The sequence below is a fragment of the Protopterus annectens genome, chromosome 1.part1 (assembly GCF_019279795.1).
Source record: "Protopterus annectens isolate FY-2018-M chromosome 1.part1, PAN1.0, whole genome shotgun sequence".
NCBI lineage: Eukaryota > Metazoa > Chordata > Ceratodontiformes > Protopteridae > Protopterus > Protopterus annectens.
The window spans coordinates 1119870637-1119888638 of record NC_056726.1 but is presented as its reverse complement, the minus strand read 5'-3'; the positions used below and the strand labels follow the sequence as shown (position 1 = coordinate 1119888638).

Sequence of the window (18002 nt, the reverse complement as noted above, 5' to 3'; positions counted from 1 at the left end):
AGAATGTGCTTATATATATATTGTTATATATCTGTTCTTTAATGCAGGGTGTATGTTTTATTAATAGTGCACATGTAGTGTATATGTATGTTTTAAACTGATTTTAAGGTCTCCCTTTTAAAAGTTAATTAGAGTGCATCATGTGATTATTCAACCTGGCTATTTAAGGTGTGTTTTTTTGTATCAGTTTTACACCTGAAGATGCATTTTGTGAAAGCGCTAGTGTGTTGTAATAAAGCAGTTCTGCATAGATTCGTTTCCTGGTATTTTTCAAGTTCATTGTGGATTCTTGTGTGTATCCTTAAGTAAAGTGAAGTTTGCTTTTGAAAAGTTTTTCATGGTGATTTCTTTGACCAAGGGTGGGGGCAGAATGTGGATATCCAGAGTGATTAGTTTATGGTCAGATCTAACCAGTGAGGGGTTGACCTCTGGTGTAGAACACCGGTCGCCCATGTTGGTGATGACTAAGTCCAATATGTTGTCACTTCTGGTGGGGGTGTTGACCAGTTGATCCAGGGTGTTTCAGTTTATAAATTCTAAGAAATGTTGGGCAAGGGAGTTAGTACTTGAGTAGTTCTCCCAGTTAATGTTTGATAATTGAAATCACCCAAGATCAGGGTGTTTGGTAGGACCTTTATATTTCCCAGTGTTTCCAGAAATGCGGAATGGGGTCCTGGGACATGGTGGGTGATCTGTAGCAAGCTACAATTTGAATTGCAGATTTGCCCATTTTTAGTTGCACATGGATGATATCTGAAACATCATGCTGTGTCACTATCCTGGAGGTGTGGGTGTCCTTGATGAATATGGATACAACCCCGCCTTTTGTATTTCGGTTCGGGTTTTGTGGATGAAATGTATGGTATGAGTTGTAGCCTGGTAGTGCTGGGGTGCTCTCTGGAGCCTTAAACCAGGTTTCTGTTACTGCACATATATCGATTTTCTCCATACTGAGGAGTGCCTCGAGTGCATGCATTTTGAGGTTTAGACTTCTGGCACGGAGTATCATTACCCTCAGTTTTTTGTTACTTGTGCTAATTATGACCATGGGTTTGTCTTTTGAGCCTTGCCTAAAAAAGGCACTATGGGGGTGGCAAGAGCCTTGGCCAGTATTCAAAAGCCTAAGGGTGACAGGTGCAAGCCATCTCTAGTGAAACAACGTGGCTTGTCGAGCATGTCATCCCAGGTGGACAGACAATGGATCCCCTTTGAATGACACCAAAAGCTTAGCCAGTTGTTGAAATTGATAATTTTTTTCTTTATACCGTGGATTCATTCTTGGTGAGAGCAGGATGCTACTCAGGGTCGGGGTAATACCGGCCTGGGCTACATGATCAGAGAGCTCTTCCATGTCTCTAGTCCAGGAAGGCATGGCTCAAGTCATTCACACCAACATGGACAATGACAGAGTCGTATTTGTACTTGTTCTGGAGTGACCTGAGTGCTTGTGTTATGTGGCAGATCCTGGCACCTGACAGGCAGCTAACAGTGACCTTCTCCTTGTTCAGCCTAGTGAGTGGGATGTCAGTGTGCCTTACTATAGAGTCACCTATTACTAGTGTGTTGGGTATGTTATTTTACCTTAAGGGCTGTGATTGCATGGCACACTGGTTTTGTGAAGTATGTGTTTCATGGTTTATGTTGGGGGTGGAGGTTGCTTGGATGTCTGCATTGGGGGTCTCTGTTGCTTTTGCAGATTTTTATTTAGAGCCTCCGGGTATGTTTTCATGTATTTATGTGTGTTTGTTAACGATGCTGGATTCATAGGTCTATGTGAGACTGGTGGTGTGATGCAAGTAATTCCCTTCCCCTCTTAACTGTCTGGTCCAGTCTTGGGTTGAGAGAGCTTAGCCTCCAGTTTTGCTTTATAATTGCATCTCTCGCATGTATTAGTGTTTGTTGGTAGGAGGAGATGATTGTCTGTGTACATGAGGCAGTTGTAACATTGCCTCAAAATGTCCAGATTCACCACTTGGACCAGGGAGTACACCTGAAACTGCCCTTTGGACATGCCTGGTTAGGTACAGTGTACTGATTGGCTGGTAGGTCGAATAGAGAGCCTTGTCCTTCTCTACAGTATGGGGGGGGGTCTAGTGCTAAGGTTTACTAGTGCTTGCTATGAGTTTTGAGCAAGTGCCGAGCTGAGAAGTCAATGGTTTGAATGCTTAAGTTGAAAGTTTCTCTAGTTCCAAGGAAAAAATTGAAGAGTAGACTTTAGTTATACCCTAGCTAACCGGCGCTGCCTGGCATGCAAAACTAGGCTAATGCGGGTTTTATAGCAGGGAAATGAAAGAGATAGAAATTAGCCCAGAATGGCCAATAAATGTGTGATGACTTTTGGGATATAAATGATGCTAAAGTTGTCTGCAGAGAAGTTGGTTGTGGACAGGGTCTGTCTGCCATAGGGAATGCATATTTTGGGATTGGCTCAGGTCCTATTACTTTGGATAATATTCAATGCACAGGGAATGAGTCTCATCTTTCTGAGTGTTCATCCAATCCACTTCTGCAGCACAACTGCATTCACTCTGAAGATGCTGGTGTCACTTTTGCAGGTATGAAACAACTGTCTTAATCTTATTTTAATTTAACCAGTGAGTGATAATAAATGAAGTTCAAAATACTGCACTGTAGGACCATTAGTTTTCCTTGTTCTCCAGTAAAGTAGGCATGTTCGGTGGTGGTCACATGGTAAGATCTACATGTTTTTGGAAGATCATTTTTTTCAATATGCCAAAAAAATAAAAATTTTCTGAATCAGCAGTACAAAGCACAGAACATTGTGACATAATTACATTTTCTCCAATAAGTAATTCACATATAAAGAAATTTAGTACAATGAGTGTTATCTATGTTTTAAAATAAGGAAAAAGACAAACTTGTGCACCACACTGATGACAAACAGGTTCATAACAAGCTTGTTATGCTCCATTGTTATAATAGATCTGGTACAACATCAACCACAGAATGCTGCCATCATCACTGATCATTGAAATCGCTACACTCAGTGATTACAGTGACTAACTTACAGAGAGACATAAAAGGTAAAATACAAGGATTTGCAGGGAGAAATGAGGGCAATATGGAAGGACACAAGAACAGTTCCAATACTACTAGAAGCAATGGATCTCATGCAGTCTTATTTAGATATGCTACCGAAACATATAACACCATATGAACTGCAGAATAAGACAAATCTGAGCAATTGCGGGTGATGCAAACAGCACTTCTGGCTAACATCAAAGATTGAAACAATACTTATTTCATGAACTTTTATCATACTTTTACATAGGAATGGGGTCCATACCGATCACAGGTTCATAGGTGTGTACTAGGGTAATGGCCCTGGAGCCTTTACAAGCCTGGCCCATAGAAGTGCCCTGGTATTGTGCCACCCATCATTAGTTCCCAGTACCTCTATCAAGTAGAGCCATTGAAGTGATCCCTGGGGTGAACTTCTATTATCCATCCACTCATCAAAATGTCTCTTGAAGAGGGACAACAAGGTGCTCTGCTTGACATGTATAGGAAGTCTATTCCAGAGCATGAGCAGTCTCTGGGTGAAAAACCTGTCCCTCTAGCATGTTCATTGTGGTAATGAGGTTGAGGTCTCTGGAGCATGTGGTGCGGAGGGATTGGGATTTCTTTAGAGGTAGCATTTTTAACAGAGCTGGGTCAGACATGGCTTTGTAAGTCAAGCAGAGATCATCTCTAAGTAGATGATATGAGACAGAGAATAGCTGGAGCCTTTTGAGTCTGTCCATGTAGGACATGTATTTAATGCCTAGTATCCTCTTCGTGACTTACTTCTGTGGCATCTCCAGCTGTTGCAGGTATCTAGTGAGGTACATGCCAAATGGGGCATTATACTCAATATTGGTCTAATGAGGGAAGAGTAGAGAGAGATGATGAACAGTTTCTTCCTGAATGCAAAACCCTTGGTAATGAGATGTGCAACATAGAACGACTTTCTGACCACAATGGCAATGTGGTGGTCGAAGGAGAGGTTGCTGTCAACCTGCATCCCCAGATCTCTTATAACACCTTCAGTGTTCAGTGGGCTTCCATCGATGTGATAATTAATGGGAACTGAGCGTGATGCCCATGCCCTGGCCCAGTAATCAAGGACCCTCAATCCTCATCACTAACACCAGTGAGGGGCATCTCATATAGGAGGAAAGGATAACAAATACACACAGTAAAGTGCAATTTCTCTTAAGAGCACACAGAGATCACAGTCAGTCTGGCTGATCACTCCCTTGCTCTCCAGGTACCCAATAAGACTCCCCACTGGCACAGCTATAGAGTCCAGATCCCAGCCTAGTGGGCAAGCTTAAACCTCCAGCACCCTCTCTGTCCAAACCAGTGCTTCGTATTCCTGCCCAAGCAGCTGACACACACACACACACACACACACACACACACACACACACACACACACACACACACACACACACATACACACACTTTGAGAAGAGTTTATACAACCACACAGACACTCCTGGGGAAGGCTGGCACAGGTTCAGCAGCTGTGCCCTTTTTTCCCAGACAATATGGTAGTACCAGCTGCCACCATCCTCTAATATTTATCAGCTACTCAAAGGATCTTAAAAGGGTGCCCAATTATTGCTGTGCAATATTATTATCCAATTGGTAGTATAGCCCAGGGCTAAAGCTATTAGAGTGGGCTTGTGCAATTATACCAAAGGCATGCAAGTACTCTAAAGAGCTTAAATTATCTCTACAAAAACAGCCACCGTTGAAAGGGTTGGAGCCTGGCATAATGGTTAAGGTGTTTGACTTACAACCATAAGGTGCAGAGTTTGATTCTCACATGGGGTAATTGGCAAGGCTTAAAATGGTCCACAAGGGCAGCTAGCCAAGTACTAAACTATAAACTATAACAAATAGCCAAAACACAAGACAATACTTTTTACTAGACAGTGCTAGTCAAGAGTTCAGAGACACAGAGAAATACTTAAAATAATTCACTAGCACAGTTCTGACATCACAGAAAAACACTTAGTTGAATCTTTCTAGTTTCTAGCTATTTCTAAGAAAAAACAAAAGTCTAAGATAAACTTACATATAGAGCAAGACAGTGCTGATGAGTTGGATGGTCAAGACAAAAATGCTTAATGCTCTCTGATTCTCTGTTTTTGAAATCACATTCCTGGTTCACATTACATCATTCTTCACACTTCATTGGGTTCCCAGGCTAACAGAAACTACATTTACATTCTTCACCTCTGGGCAGTAACCAGAGCAATAAAGGACATTTATGCATGCAAATTCTGGCCATTAACTCTGGCCTTAAAACAATAGGCAAGATGCCTCACTCTAGACTCACTGGCTCCGAGTTTTACCATCAAAGGGTCGTAACATGCTTTACTTGGTCAGTAGAGTGCACTGTTGTTAAATTTTTTCCAGTTCCACATGTAACACTATTTTTACCATTTAAGACACAAGCCTATGGTTTACATTAATATTTACAGATGGTAGAATTATCTCCAAAATTCTATCTGGCTAGGCTGGCAGCCTTCACATATCTTTACCCAGTCTTCACATATCTCCCCCCCTAGAGAACTCAAGCTAGTTTGTCAAGTGACCCTTGAGAAACACTGCTTGAGGGAGTGAGGTCTATCTGAGTATACCGTACCCAGTTCCCTGTCTTGAGAGCCCATCTGCATTGGCATTGCTAATCCCACTGTGGTGCTGCACGGACATATCATGTGCTTGCAACCCCAGGCTCCATCTTAGTAACATGGCATTTTGCTCTGGCTGGCTCTGTTTAACCAAGTTAGGGGGTTGTGATCTGTCATAACAGTGAATTTCCTTCCATACAGATAAGGCTGAAGTTTCCGCAGTGCCCACACTATGGCTAGACATTCCTTTTCTACAGCTGCATAGCATTCCTCCTTGGGTTGGAGTCTATGACTGAGATAAAACACTGGGTGCTCTTCTCTCTCTGAAGAAATCTGGCTAAGTACAGCCCCCACCCTATGGTTCAAAGCATCCACCTGCACATGGCTAACACAGAGGGTCCTCCCAAAGCTTCTTTAATCTTCTGGAATGCCTGCTCACATGCTGGGGTCCACACTACCTTATCTGGCCTGTTCTTCCTTGTCTGGTCTGTGAGGGGAGTAGCTATGGTACTACAACTGGGGATGAACTTTCTGTAGTACCCTGCTGTCCCTAAAAATGCCCTCACCTGCTTTTTAGTAACAGGTGCAGGCCATGCCCAAATGGCTTCCACTTTGGCAGGTTCTGGCCTTATCTTACCACTCCCCACTCTATGTCCTAGGTAAAAGACCTCTGCCATACTCACCTGACATTTGCTCGGCTTAATGGATAACCCTGCCCTCTGTAGTCTGCCCAGCACCTCCCGGACATGCTGAAGGTGCTCTGGCCAGGAATGGCTATAGATGGCAATATCATCTAGGTAAGCAAAGGCAAACCCTCCTGCCTCTGCCAGGATATGATCTACCAGCCTCTGGGAAATTGCTGGGGCATTCTTCATCCCAAAGGGCATCTTTGTGAACTCATACAAACCAAAAAGAGTCACAAAGGCTGACTTCTCTCTAGCACTGGGAGTCAAGGGCACCTGCCAGTAACCCTTGGTAAGATCAATGGTTGTAAGATACATAGCCCCACCCAGCTGCTCTAGGGCCTCATCTGTCCTAGACATGAGGTAAGCATCTGACTCTGTGGGGCTATTTAATTTCCTGTAGTCCATACAGAACCTGGTGCTGCCATCTTTCTTTGGCACCAGCACCACTGGGGAGGCTCAGGGGCTGTTGGACTCTTGAATCACCCCTAGTTCCAACATCTCCTGTACCTCCTCCCTCAGAGTCTGTTTGACTCTCTCAGGCACTCTATAAGGGGCCTAGGCCTTTGGGGTCCTGTGTCCATCATGTGCTGCCCCAGGTGGGTGCACCCTGGTTTCCCAGTGAACATATCCCCAAATTCCTGCAACACTGCTCGGATTTCTCGAACCTGGATAGGAGATAGCTGCTGGGACATTGCTACCCCTTCCACTGAGGTGTCAGCTCGAGCCTCACTGAGGAGTTCAGTCCCCAAATCTCCCTCAGACTCCTCCTGCAATCCACTGCAAATGCTCAGCATAAGGGCCTCCCTATCAAGGTAAGGTTTCATCATGTTAACATGGTACAATTTGTGCCTCTGCCTTCTGCCTAGCAGTTCCACCATGTAATTAACATCACTTACCTTTTAGGGTCCCTCCCAAGCTTCTTGCAGCTTGTTGTATCTGACAGGAATGAGAACCATTCCCTGCTGCCCCAGAGCATACTCTCTAGCTCAGGCATTCCTGTAATACCACACCTTTTTCTGTTGTTGGGCTTCTGCCAGGTTCTCCTGGGGAAAGCCCATGAGTTCCCTGAGCCTTGTTCTGAGGTATAGGATGTATGCCACAACAGAATCCTTGTGAGACTTGCAATCACCTTCCCACTCATCTCGAATTAAATCTAGAAGTGCCCTCACCCTATGCCCATACAGCAACTCAAAGGGTGAAAAACCTGTGGAGTCCTGGGGAACTTCTCTGTAAGCAAACAACAGAGGGGGCAAATATTTGTCCCACTCCCTCTTAAACTGATCTGCAAATGCCTGGAGAATAGCTTTGATTGTAGAGTTTAACCTCTCAACAAGACCATTACTCTGGGGATGGTAGGGGGTGGTCTTCATGTGCTTCACCCCACAGGACTTCCACAGACAAGCCAGCAGGTCTGACATGAAATTGGCACCTCTGTCAGTCAGTATTTCTTTTGGGAAACCTACCCTGCTGAAAATCTCTAACAGAGCATTTGCCACCTTCTCTGCCTCAATGGAGGACAAAGCCACTGCCTCAGGGTATCGTGTAGCATAATCCACTACCACTAGGATATACTTTTTCCCCATGGAACTTGGGGTACTCAGAGGACCCACAATATCCATAGCTATCCTCTGAAATGGCTCCTCAATCACAGGCAAAGGCATCAAAGGAGCTCTCACCTTGTCTCCTGCCTTGCCTACCTTTCGGCACTGCTCACAGGTCCTGCAGTACCCTGTTAAATCTCTGGATATTCCAGGCCAATAGAAGTTCTGCATAATACGCCTCTTTGTACGTTTCATGCCCATATGACCTGCAAAGGGAATATCATGGTCTATGGCTAGAAGTGCCAGATGGTAGGCTCTAGGCACTACCAACTGCTGTACTCTCTCACCTTTTAGCCCTCCCTCAGGGGTCCACTCTCTGTACAGTAACCCTTTGTCCCAGTATACAGATTCCCCCTATCCTTGAGAATCAGGTGCCTCCCTAGCTACTTGCCTCAGCCTTGCAATGTTGGGTCTGAGAGCTGAGCCTGTCTCAACTCTCTCCTTGTAACCCTTCCCAGCTCCCCTTCCACAGGAAGTCTGGCATGCTCGGACAGTGGTGCCTCACCGTCAGCCTGGGTACTACTACTCACCTCTACCTTTGCAGTCACTCTGTCCAAGGGACCATCAGTAACCCCAAGCAGCTGTGGCTCACCTTCAGTCTCAATGCTACAGGGTAGTTTTCTCCCTGAAGTAACCACCTCACCAGTCCTGGCTGCAAGTTTGAAATCTGTCTGGGTTTCTCCCAGGCTACCAGACTTACCTGCTTGTCTCCAAGCCTGACTGCATGTAACTGCACATGCACAGGGTACTGCACTATCAAAATCATTCCCTATCAGGACTCCTGCAGGTATATACTCAAACACACCTACTGGCTGGCTTCCTTTTCCACCCTCCCAGTCAAGGTGAACCCTAGCCAAAGGTATTTGGAATGGGATCCCTCCTAAAGCCTGACTGGAGTAGACTGCCCAAGCAAGTAATGCTCTTCTGTAACCATTGCATGCTTTACAATGGTTATATCAGAGGCTGTGTCTCTCTTGACAATGGCCTCTTTGCCATTCACTACAATAGGATATAACCTCTGTAGGTAGTTTGGTACCCTTGTTGTCCCAAGGTAACCTACTATTGGCATTTCGTCTTTCCCACTTACTGGCTCCCTCACCTTTTGTTCCTCACCTTGCCTCTGTGGACACCTGTATGCCACATGGCCCCACTGGTTGCATTCAAAACATTTAACCCTAGATCCTGGATGTGTACCTAGACTAGTGGCTTCCACTGCTACTGGCAGATTCTGTTGGGGCAGTCTGTGCTGCCCACCCTGGGTTTCTTTAGACCCATGAACAGTACTGGGGTCCCTTTCCTGTGCAGGGCTGCCCTGCTTGCCAGGTATAGGTCTCCCTTCTTCACCAACTCATCTGAAGTAACACATTGTCTATCAGCTAACTAGATCCTCATGTCCTCAGGCAAAGTGGTAAGGGCTTGTTTCCTCACCAAAAGGTCTGCCAGCCCTTCAAAAGTGGTGACCTAATATCCACTCACCCACCAATGAAAATAAGTGCCCAGTTCAGCAACATATTCACACACACTCTCATCTTCCTTGCGACTATACTCATGAAACTTTTTCTTATACATTTCTGGTGTTAGCTTAAACAGTTCTAACAAGTGATTTTTAACAACAGTATAATCAAAACATGCAACGTCAGACATTTTTGACAAAACAGTTACAGCTTTACCATGGAGTAAGGGGGTCAGGAACCCTACCCAGAGCCTTTGGTCGACACCATACTGTTTGCATACCCTCTCAAACATATGAATGAAACTATCAAAATTATCCCCTTCTTTAAACTGCGGAAGAAATTTAATGACCTTTTGTGTTTCTGAGGTCCAGTTACTCCATTCCCCATTACCTCCATGTCTCTGGCAAAGAGTCAGCATCTCCTTCTCATGCTGTGTCTGCCTCTCCTTTTCTTTAGCTTCCAGGTGTAGCAGTTTCTCATTTTCCTCATCCTGCAAACGTTGCAGTTTCTCATTGTCCTCACTCTCTAGATTCCTCAGCCTCTCAGTTGTTTTGATTTCCACATGCCTGGCCTCCAACTCAAGTCTCTTTAGCTCTAGATGGATTTTTAAGTCCTCTGTGGAAAGGTTGAGCTGTCCATTCTCCTAGGGTATTATATCTCCACTGCCAGTCTGATTGTCCTTCTGGTTGCTGTTTTCTGATGCAGCTGTAACCAAGGCTGCAATCAGGTCTGCCTTAGTCAGGTTTCCTTGCACCAGTCCCCTAGCCTGGCACATCTATGCCAGCTGGCTCCTTGTCAGCTTTCCATACTCCTCTGCTGACATGCTGCTTGCTCTCACTCTGACTAACTAAGCTAATAAAAGAAATAAAACAATTGTGATCGGAACTCTGGGTATTCACTGCATGACTGATTTAGAGTACAAAACACCTTCAGAGCTCACTGTACACTAGCTACAGGAATTCACTCTACCCATACCACTACAAGCCAATTAGTATTTGCCAACCAATTAATATACAGTGTGGATATCCCACTACTGCCAAAGAATTAATATGTGATGCCCGTGCCTTGGCCCAGCAATCAAGAGGCCTCAATCCTCACCACTAACACCAGTGAGGGGCATCTCATATATGAGGAAAGGATAAAAAATACACACAGTAAAGTGCAAGTTCCCTTAAGAGCACACAGAGATCACAGTCAGTCTGGGGCTGGTCGCTCCCTTGCTCTCCAGGTCCCCAATAAGACTCCTCAATGGCACAGCTATAGAGTCCAGATGTCAGCCTAGTGGGCAAGTGAAAACCTCCAGCACCCTCTCTGTCCAACCAGTGCTTCATGTCCCTGCCCAAGTAGCTGACTCACACACACACACACACACACACACACACACACACACACACACACACACACACACACACACACACACACACTTTGAGAAGAGTTTACACAACCACACAGACACTCCTGGGGAAGGCTGGCACAGGTTGTCCAGCTGTGCCCCTTTTTCCCAGTCTATACGGTAGTACCAGCTGCCACCACCCACTAATATTTATCAGAAATAGGCCCTTAAAAGGGTGTCCAATTTTTACTGTGCGATATTATTATCCAATTGGTAGTATAGCCCAGGGCTAAAGCTATTAGAGTGGCTTTGTACAGTTTTACTAAAGGCATGCAAGTACTTTAAAGACCTTAAATTATCTCTACAAAAACAGCCACGGTTGAAAGGGTTTAAAAATATTTAATAACAAATAGTCAAAACACAAGACAATACTTTTTACTACACAGTTCTAGTCAAGAGTTCAGAGATCACATAGGAAAACTTAAAATAAAAAAATGCTTAATTCTCTCTGATTCTCTCTGTTTTTAAAATCATATTCCTGGTTTACATTACATCATTCTTCACACTTCCCTGGGTTCCCAGGCTAACAGAAACTACATTCACCTCTGGGCAGAAACCAGAGCAATAAAGGACATTTATGCATGCAAATTAAGGCCATTAACATTGGCCTTAAAACAATAGGCAGGATGCCTCACTCTAGACTCACTGGCTCTGAGTTTTAGCATCAAAGGGTCAGAGCATGCTTTACTTGGTCAGTAGAGTGCACTGTTGTTACATTTTTTCCAGTTCCACATTTAACACTATTTTTATCATTTAAGACACAAGCTTGTGGTTTACATTAATATTTACAGATGACAGAATTATCTTCAAAATTCTATCTGGCTAGGCTGGCAGCCTTCACCCAATCTTCACACTGAGGTTTTACCAAAGGCATGATGACATATTTTTTAGCGTTAAGCTTAAGGTCATGGTATCGATACCAGTCATTGGTCTCAGTGAGGCCTTTCTGTAGAATGTCTGCATCACTTGGGGAGTTAATAATGGCTCCCAGCTTGCAGTCATCTGCGAACTTGGTCTGCCAGAGTCCCTTTCTGTTGGCCTGGACTTCTGAGAAGTAGATGCCAAACAGAAGATGACCCAGGACCAAGCCATGTGGGACTCCACTTGTGACTGGTTGGCAGTCTGACTTGGAGTCTGCTACTTTCACTATGTGTGTTCTATTTGTGAGCCAATTTGCAACCCACCTAGTGATATAGAGGTTGATGCCTAGTTTGGTGAGTTTATCAGTAATTCCCAAGTGAGAAATTATATCAAAGGCCTTGGCCATATCAAGATAGGCTGTGTGCAGTGCCTTACCTTCATGCACAGCTCTGGTGACTGACTCAAAGAAGTCAACCAGGTTGAGCAAACAGAATCTCCCTTTCACAAAGCCAAATTGCGTGGGATCTAGAGTTTGGAGATTTCCTGTCTTTGTTAATCAGGTCCAAGATGATGCACTCCATAGCTTTACATATCAGATTCATCAGCCTAATGGGGCAATAATTCCCAGGATCTGTAGTCGCTCCCCCTTTATGGAGATGGATGACTGTAGCAGTGTGCCATTTAGTAGGGACAAAGACTGAAGTGAGGTGATTGAACAGGGCACACAGATGTGATGCCAGTTTGCTTTGTAGTTCATGTAGAACACAGCCAGGGATATCATCAGGTCCCATGGAAGTTGTATTCTTGGCCTTGGATAATGCAGCTTTAACTTAAGCTGCAGTAAAGCTGGGTGCCTGACATTCTTCCGGTATTGTGATTGGTCCTTTGGGTGGGAGAGATCGGTAAAGTTGACACTGAATCTGTTTGCCAACATGTTGGCAATATCTATTGGCTCAGTATAGGAGGTACCATTGTAGAGTTAATCAGAGCCAATTTGGGTATTGCCGTGCAGGTTCTTGATATAACTATAGAATGCTTTGTGATTGTTTTTAGTGTCTGCCACATTTCTGCCTTCATAGCTGGCTTTGGAGGATTTGAAGAGGGATCTCAACTTTTTGTTGAAGCTAATAAGGGAGCTTTTCCAGTACTGGGACTTCACCTTTTTCTGCAACAGTTTCTTCCTTCTGTTGTAGAGTTTATTAATGGCAGGGAACCACCAGATTGGCTTCCTTTTTTTGGAGGAGAGCATCTTGGTTCTGTTGGGTATGGCTAGTTCCATACATTTTATTTACACATTTGTACAGTGCATTGGTGTATGATTTGACAGTTATGCAGCTATTTTCCAGTGGCATTGGTGCCGTGAAATTAGCCACCTTTGTTTTTAGGAGCCAAAAGTCAGCTTTGCAGAAGTTTTTCAAGGTGGTTACGTTTGTGGGGGGTGTGAGTGAGATATGGATTTCAATGGTGATTAGTTTGCAGTTGGATCTGACCAGGGAAGAATTGACTATTGGTGTAGAGCAGTTGTCGCCCATGTTAGTAATAACCAGATCAAGGATGTTGCTTTATCTAGTGGGGGTCAGAATGAGCCAGTCCAGGGCATTGGAATTGATGAATTCCAAGAAGCATTGGGCCACTGTATTGGTGCTTGGGCAGTTATCCCAGTTGAAGCATGGGTAGTTGAAGTCTCCTATTATGACAGTGTTGGGCTGTACCTTGGTAGATTCCAGGGTGCTTAGGAATGTGGATTGAGATTCTAGTGACATGGTTTTGGACCTATAGCAGGCTACGACCTGGATCGCCATCTTACCCAATGTTAGTTGTACCTGAAGTATCTCATATGAGTTATTCTGGGCTACTAGTCTGCAGGTGTGCATATCCTTTAAGAATATGGAGACAACACTGCCTTTGGGGCTTTGGTCCATGTTTCAGGGCCGAAAGGTGTGGAATGAGTTAGAGCTCGGTAGTGCAGGGGTGCTTTTTGCTGCTTTAAACCAGGTTTCCATTTCAGTACAAATGATGATGTTCTCCATTTTGAGGAGTGCTCCAAATGAGTGCATCTTGAGATTTTGACTTCTAGCATTGAGCAGCATGACCCTCAGATTGCATTTATTGATATCTGTTATGGTGGTAATTTGGTCATTGGAACACCACCTAAAAAGCCACTATAGGGGTGGCAAGAGCCTTAGCCAGTACCTAGACCCCAGGGGTGACAGATGCTGGCCATCTCTTGCAAAGCATCGAGGACTGTCAGTCATGTCAACCCAAGCAGACAGATACTGAATCCCCTTAGAATGACACCAGAAAGTTTTCCAGTTGTTGAAGTTAATCATTTTTTGTTTGTACTGCGTTATCATTCTGGGTGACAGTAGGATACCTACCTGGGCCACATAATCCGAGAGCTCCACCATGTCTCTTTTCATGTTGTCCAGGGAGGTACAGCTCAGGTTATTCACACCCACATGGACAATGACAGAGTCATACTTGTACTTGTTGTAGAGTGACCTGAGTGCGTATGTTAGGTGTTGGATTCTGGCACCTAATAGTCAGCTGACTGTTACTTTCTCCTTATTCAACCTAGTAAGTGTGACATCTGTGTGCCTCACTACTGAGTCACCTATGATTAGTGTATTGGGCAAGGTGTTTAGCCTTAGGGGCTTAGGTTGAGGGGCACACTGTGGAGGTAAGGTATGTATCCTGTGGTTTGTGCTGTGTTGTTGTGGTCGAGTGCATTTCTGTCTTAGACATCTCTGCTGTTTGGGTAAATTTCTATTGAGAGCATCAACAAAGGTGGGTGTGTGGTTTATGCTTTTATGTGAGAGCTGTGATGGTGGGTATTCTGGAGGGCTATGTATTCCATGCATTGTGGTGCAGGTGTTGACCTGCTCCTGACCAGCTAGTCTGGTCTTGGCTGGAAAGTGCATAGCTTCCAGTTTGGTGATATAAGAGCATCTCTCACAAGTCTGAGTGTTGGGAGGTAAGAGGAGAGGGTTGTCTGTGTACATGAGACAGTTGCTACACTGCCTCAGAATGCCCAAGTGCACCAAGTTAATAGGAGAAATCACAGGGAACTGCCCTTTAATCATGCCAGGAGGGGTGGTCATACCTACTAAGTACTGGAACTATTTCCATGAAGAATGACTAGTGCTGATGGCACTTAGGAGTGCTACAATATTTGCTATAACAACCTGTTGAAATGCAAAGTGATTAAGCTATTTGAAGTGCAAGAGAGAGAGAGAAAGAGCTAGCAAGATCTAATGGAAAAACTAAAGATCAGATTTTCTGGCATCAGTAATAGATTACCTCAAACTGGCACCACTGTGCAGAGCTTAAACAAGTGCAAACCCATGCAAACATAGGCTTTTAAACCAGAAAGTTGAAAGAGATGGAAGATTTTCTAAAACGGCCAATAAACTACAATTTCTGGGCCAGAAACCACTCCTCTTGTGGTAGATAGGCTACCTAGGGGGCTCAGAAGCTGGATACAGCAAATCTGTATCTGGACTAGACTAGTTACAGGCAAGGCAAGAAACAAGCTTAGAACATTTTTTTACAGAAAAGCAGCTAAAACAGCAGTAAAATAATTAAAATGTAGTGAAAGCTAGCACACGAGTGTGTAGCAATATTAAAGCAAATACAGTTTAAATAAATGTAATTAAATTAAAAAACAACTAAAAGCAAGTGCAGAAAGCAGTAAATTAGGAAACAAATCAAAATGGAGGCACTTAGAGTATCTCTTTCTCCTTCTGGATATTCTTGAAGTCTGCAGGATGCCAAAACTGGATCAGCAGAGCTTAAACAAGAGCAAACTTGTGCAAACATGGGCTTTTAAATCAGAAAGTTGAAAGGTATGGAAAAACTGCCCAAACGGCCAATAAACTACAATTTCTGGGCCAGAAACCACCCCTCTTGTGGTGGATAGGCTACCTAGTGCTTACCTATCCCATTGATAAGGTAGAAGGCTTCCCTCCAACACAGAAAGGCATGAGGGGGGCTCAGAACCCAACAAACAGTCATGGATACAGCAAATCAGTATCTGGACTAGACTAGTTAGAGGAAAGGTGGAAAACAAGCTTAGAACTTTTTTTTACAGAAAAGCAGCTAAAACAGCAGTAAAAAACATTCAAAAGCAGTGAAAGCTACTCCCACTGATAAGTTAGAAAGCTTTGCTCCAACACAGAAAGGCTTGGAGGCAGGTTCAGAATCTTACAAACAGTCCTGGACACAGCAAATCTGTATCTGGACTAGACTAGTTACAGGAACGGTGGGAAACAAGCACAAATGCAGAATTAGAAACCCAAAAGAGGGGTGGAGCCTAGATGGCAAACAGATAGCAGCATCTTTTAGAGGTCCATAAAACAATACTAGAAAACAGAAAAAAAATAATTTCATTAATTAGAAACAGCAAAACAATATCAAAGAACTTAAGAACTACAACTCTATCAAATTTCAAGAAATTGTATTGAGTTTTTCCTGTCAAAATATATTGGAGAACATTACAACTGTATGGTAATGGCCAGCTTAAAGAATTCTCACACAGAAACTACTCTGAAGAAAGAGATTCAACTGATGTTTTCCACATTACAAGAACTGTTGTTGAAAATGGATAGATTTATTGATAACTTGGAAAGACTCAAGGAAAACTGCCTAAAGCAAACAGATATACTAAAGGAAATATTACAGCAACAACAAAATAAATTACTTGATATGGAGACATCTCTAAATGACATAGATAGGAGACTCAAAGAAGAGGGAAATCAGACAGAATTCTTGCTACACCAAAATAACTGGCATCAATAAAGTGGATGATTTGGAGAATAGGGAGAGGAGAACTAATATAAGAATATATGGTCTTCCAGAAAAAAAGTAGGGAGAAGACATCATCACCTTTTTGAACTCCTGGCTTCCTGAAGTGCTTGATTTAAAAGAGGGATTATCAAATGGAATAGAGAGAGCTCACACAGCCATAGGAAAATCTATCTCCTCTTCACCTAATGCATAACAAAGATCAATTGTGGTAAAGTTTCCGTCTTTTCTGGATAAATAACTCATACTAAAATCAGCCTGGAGGAAAAGTCCCATAATATATAAACAGAGTCAGATAAGATTTGACAATGACTATTCTGCAAAAGTGTTAGAATTAAGGAAAAATCATGGCCATTAGTGAAACTTCTCAAGCAAAATAAAATAAAAGTGCAAATGATCTATCCTGCTAAAATCCGAATTTACTATACAAATGACTTGAGAACCTTTAATAATATCAAAGAAGCTTCTACTTTCATCAAGAATAATAATATCATCACAATTCCTGAATAATTGGACTGGTCTGTATCAACCAATCTGAAAAGATCCCCAGAGAAAAACACTTGGACTGATATAAGGAAAAAAAAAACAAAGAACTGATTTTAAAACAATGCAGTCTTCCAAATCTCTCAAAGATTCAACAAAGATATAGACTTCTGGACTTTAGTTCAGAAAGTATGTATTTTATCTATTACATTGACTATAATATTCTGTGACATTTCTGCTTTTTCTTAAACTTATACTTTATATAACATACTCATCACAAGTCTGGTTAACTATACCTGACAATGAAAAGTGTTTTTACAATTAGAGTGGTATTTAGAAATATAGTTAAATTATTTTCATAATAAATGAGGAAAACTAGGCTTAAATGGTACCTATCATATCATTTTATCTAGCTATATTTAAAAGGTGAACAGAGAGAACATCTTCACAAATGTTTTTTTATCTCGATTTTATTAGGAAAACATCTAGTTCACTTGATTTCTGTTTGACAAGTAACTGAAAGTTTTAATCATAGTTTCTGTGGGTCACTGACATAATTACAATTCAATTTCACATTGTACAGAAACATTAATATCTATACTTTAAAGTGCAAAAGAAACAGAGTCCCTTTAAATGGAATTCTGTTGTTGAGCTTTGACAAATTTTTCACTTGAAACAACCTTTTGCATCAGTTAGTGCTTCCTTTTCAAAAGAAAACATTAACAAGATTATACTGCACACTCTTGTTTCAAATAACATTAATTAGAATGTGCCACTTTGTAGTTACTGCGAGTTCTAAATAGTCTATTAGAGAGGGGAAAGGAAGTGAGAAGCCAAAACATATATATATATTTTTTTTTACCTAGAAGCACACTGTTGCACTGAAACTCTGTCAGTTAGTTCTTTGAGTCACCAACATCAAAAGCTGAGTTGTGGTGCGTTTTTTTCTGTTTGACTACTTGAAGGGCTTTTTTCATTTTTTTATATATAAGAATCCAGGGGAGACTAGTTTACTTGCATTGTAGATAGAAAGCGAACTACCGGAAGGCTTGTGAAAGCACACATTTGCTTTTATG

At 42.7% G+C, this 18002-nt stretch overlaps 1 protein-coding gene across 1 annotated transcript in view; it reads left to right on the top strand.

The window, feature by feature from the left end:
- Positions 1 to 2323: 2323 nt before the first annotated feature.
- The window catches only part of LOC122815615 (deleted in malignant brain tumors 1 protein-like), a 949251-nt gene continuing 933572 nt past the window's right edge, over positions 2324 to 18002 (top strand). The window contains 2 exon segments of the mRNA XM_044088272.1: positions 2324 to 2555; positions 15768 to 15845. Coding sequence (XP_043944207.1) covers positions 2324 to 2555; positions 15768 to 15845 — 310 coding nt within the window.